Consider the following 2,914-nt stretch of genomic DNA (forward strand, 5'->3'; position numbering starts at 1 on the left):
TTCAATTGACAAGGAATGGTTGCGGGGCGAGGTTGCTTTCTGGGTGAATGGAGATTTGGAAATCCAAGAACAAACGTCGAGTTAATGCAAGAGTGAAACCATTTAGGTACAATAAAATGTACATTCTGCCACTGTGTGTGTGTGTGTTGAAGTTCGAGAGGCTGTATAAAGAACTTAATATTGAAATGACTTTAATTCAATTGCCTGAAAATATGCAGCTTTTTCTATGATTGCAAAGTTTGAACAATTCGATCAAATGGATATTTAACAGCTTTCTTCAGCTCGCCTCTGAATTTAGCCTGAGTCAGGACGTAAATGCATGTGTTGGTGCAGGTACTAAGAAGCTGCAACATAATGGCTGCAGATTGTGTGAAATAAAGAGGCTCTGTGACAGAGTAAGAATATGTGTTTGCAATTCGCCGGTAAATGTAAAACACAACCTGCGTCACCCATAACAGTATGAAGCTGCCAGATATACTGAAAAGTAATATGATGGATTTTCTTCGAGTCTCCATTTCTGTATCCTTCTGCTTCTCTCCATTGCTGTGACCCCGGAGGCCTTTGCGCCCTTTACTTGTAACTAAAATACGCCTGACTGTCAGGAGATTGAGCATGAAAATTAGAAAGAACGGCAAACAAGCCGTTAAAATAACATAAAAAATGACAAATGCGGCCCATGCAGCCGAGGTAAAGTAGCTCGGTTTAGAGATACAACGCCAGGGAATATTATCAATTGTATAGTCCGGCTGATATCTGAAGTACCAGGTGATGGACACTAAACAACCCAGAACACTCACTGTCCCTATCACCACAGCTGCCGTTTTCTCGGTGCAATATCTTGTTTTCAACTCCTCACAACATATGGCCACAAATCGATCGAAGGTGAAAGCGACTGTGAGCCACACAGAAACTTCTGTAGCTGTGAAAACCAGGGTGTAAATAAAACTGCACACATGTGTAATCGACAGGAATGAATCGGGAAAATACATCAGGCCAATCCTGTAGAATATCGGTTCAGCTATAACAACCATAAGATCGGCTGCTGCCATTCCCACCAGGTAGCGAGAGATACATTTGGAGAGGCCACAGTTTCCTCGAGAAAGAATGATAATTGCCACTAAATTAACTGGAAGACAGAGAAAAAGAAGCAGTGAAATTATTGATTCTACAAACGCTAAAGTAGCAGTGCGAGATGATCTGAGATAAAATGTATAAAGCTGTTATTGCATCGAATGGTGGAAACACGTTTATTGACTTGGGAAGTGTTTTCAAGTAAATGCCAGTTTTAAATAGACTTATCAATAATTAATTGGAAATCCATCAATTTAATGAATAAAACGAGTACCCGCTCCACTGAAAAGGCTGAGGGGCTTTTAATAATAATGTTATCAGGTTTGCAACACGTATAAAAACATCAGATTATATTTCAGTGGCTTCGCCACTTAGCAGCTGCTTTTTACAAATGTAACAAATCTGCATGTGTCCACTTGCACTGTTCACTTCATTTGCTATGCATGGACGAAATAGAGTAGAACGCGTCTTCAGAAAGGATCCCACAATAGTAGGAATTCCTTCTCCTGTAATAATTAATACATTGTTACAATTAATGACGTCAAGCTAATGCCAACACCTATAATTCATGATCTACCAATTAATTGAACGGTATATGGTTCCCACAGATGCACTCGAAACTCAGGTAACAAAAACCCAAAAATATTTCATTTAACAACACAGTGGAAATGATTTGTATTCATTTGTGAGGAAGGAGGGCATTCCAATGCCTCCTTGCAACAACGTGAACAATGTCACAATTTAGAACTGAAGCCATATTCGTCAATTAAGATTTCAGAGCAATTAAACCCATAAGATGGAACTGTTACAACCTCTGATGCTTTCATACATGTTCGTAGCGGAACCTCACCCCAACCCATTCCGTGCAGGAAAAAAATGCAAGAGGGTTACCAGGGTTACATCAAGAAAAGATAATTCCAGATGTTATGCAACTATTACAAGGCAGGCATAACAAAACAGAAAAAAAAAATAAACGTTCCATCTTTCCACAAAGTAGAACAGGAAAGGAAGCCACAGAAAAAGAAATGCAGCCAGGAAAGCTATAGTAAGCACAGAAGCACAGTTAACGCAGATCTGGGCCACTTACTGCTGAGATAATGGCTCACCAATAACTCCAAAGGCCGCAAGAATAGGATAGTAAATGTGTTCTATCTGAAGAATGACTGAATATTCCATTTTTTTCTGATAAGCAGTATTCCCGTTTGTCTTGAAACCAAAGCTCTGGCGCATGATCTAAGCTGTGACTTCCTAATGGACCCTGATTTATACAGTGGATAAATTCCCCATTGGCACAGCTCTACCTATGATCTAACCTATTAGTTACAGTCACTTGAACAAACACATTACACCAGCAGCCTTGATTTCAGCGTCTATAATATGGTGTACAAAAGAGGAACCTGGCAAAGTTCAAGACATCTTAATCAGATCAGAAGACTGAAAGTTTCCTTTTCAGTTTTCATATTATTTTATTGAACAGTTTATTTTTAATTCATTTAAGGGCTGGGCCAGCATGTGTTGCCCATCCTTAGTTGCTCTTGAGAAGGTGGTGATGAGCTGCCTTCTTGAACCCCTTCAATCCATGTGGTGTAGGTACACCCACAGTGCTGTTAGGGAGGGTGTTCGAAGGAATATGCTTATTTCTTCCGTTTTGTTTTGCTGTTGTTATTTAATCCGGAAAATTCCTGTTCAGGGGACGCTGAATCCAGAGTGAAGGCTGCTGGTGTGACGTGTTTGTTCAAGGGATGTAACTAATTGATTAGATCACAGGTAGAGCCGTGTCGGGGGGGGGAGGGGGGCGGGATTTATCCAGTTGGAATATGAACCCGCCCAATCCAATTTATTT

General features: G+C 40.3%; 1 protein-coding gene across 1 annotated transcript; it reads right to left on the bottom strand.

The window, feature by feature from the left end:
* Positions 1–224: 224 nt before the first annotated feature.
* LOC144670290 (putative G-protein coupled receptor 139) lies at positions 225–2,301 on the bottom strand. The gene is made up of 2 exons (XM_078532778.1): positions 2,178–2,301; positions 225–1,126 (listed from the first exon to the last, which is right to left on the bottom strand). Exons 1-2 carry the CDS (start codon positions 2,299–2,301, stop codon positions 225–227), a joined length of 1,026 nt encoding a protein of 341 aa, XP_078388904.1.
* Between the last annotated feature and the right edge of the window lie 613 nt (positions 2,302–2,914).

Source organism: Cetorhinus maximus, chromosome 31 (assembly GCF_964194155.1).
Source record: "Cetorhinus maximus chromosome 31, sCetMax3.hap1.1, whole genome shotgun sequence".
NCBI classification, from domain to species: domain Eukaryota; kingdom Metazoa; phylum Chordata; class Chondrichthyes; order Lamniformes; family Cetorhinidae; genus Cetorhinus; species Cetorhinus maximus.

Coding starts and splice junctions, on each gene's coding strand:
- LOC144670290 (XM_078532778.1), bottom strand. CDS start 2,301: ATGCGCCAGAGCTTTGGTTTCAAGACAAACGGGAATACTGCTTATCAG. Junction 1,127..2,177: donor TGCGGCCTTTGGAGTTATTG/GTGAGCCATTAT, acceptor TCTGTCTTCCAG/TTAATTTAGTGGCAATTATC.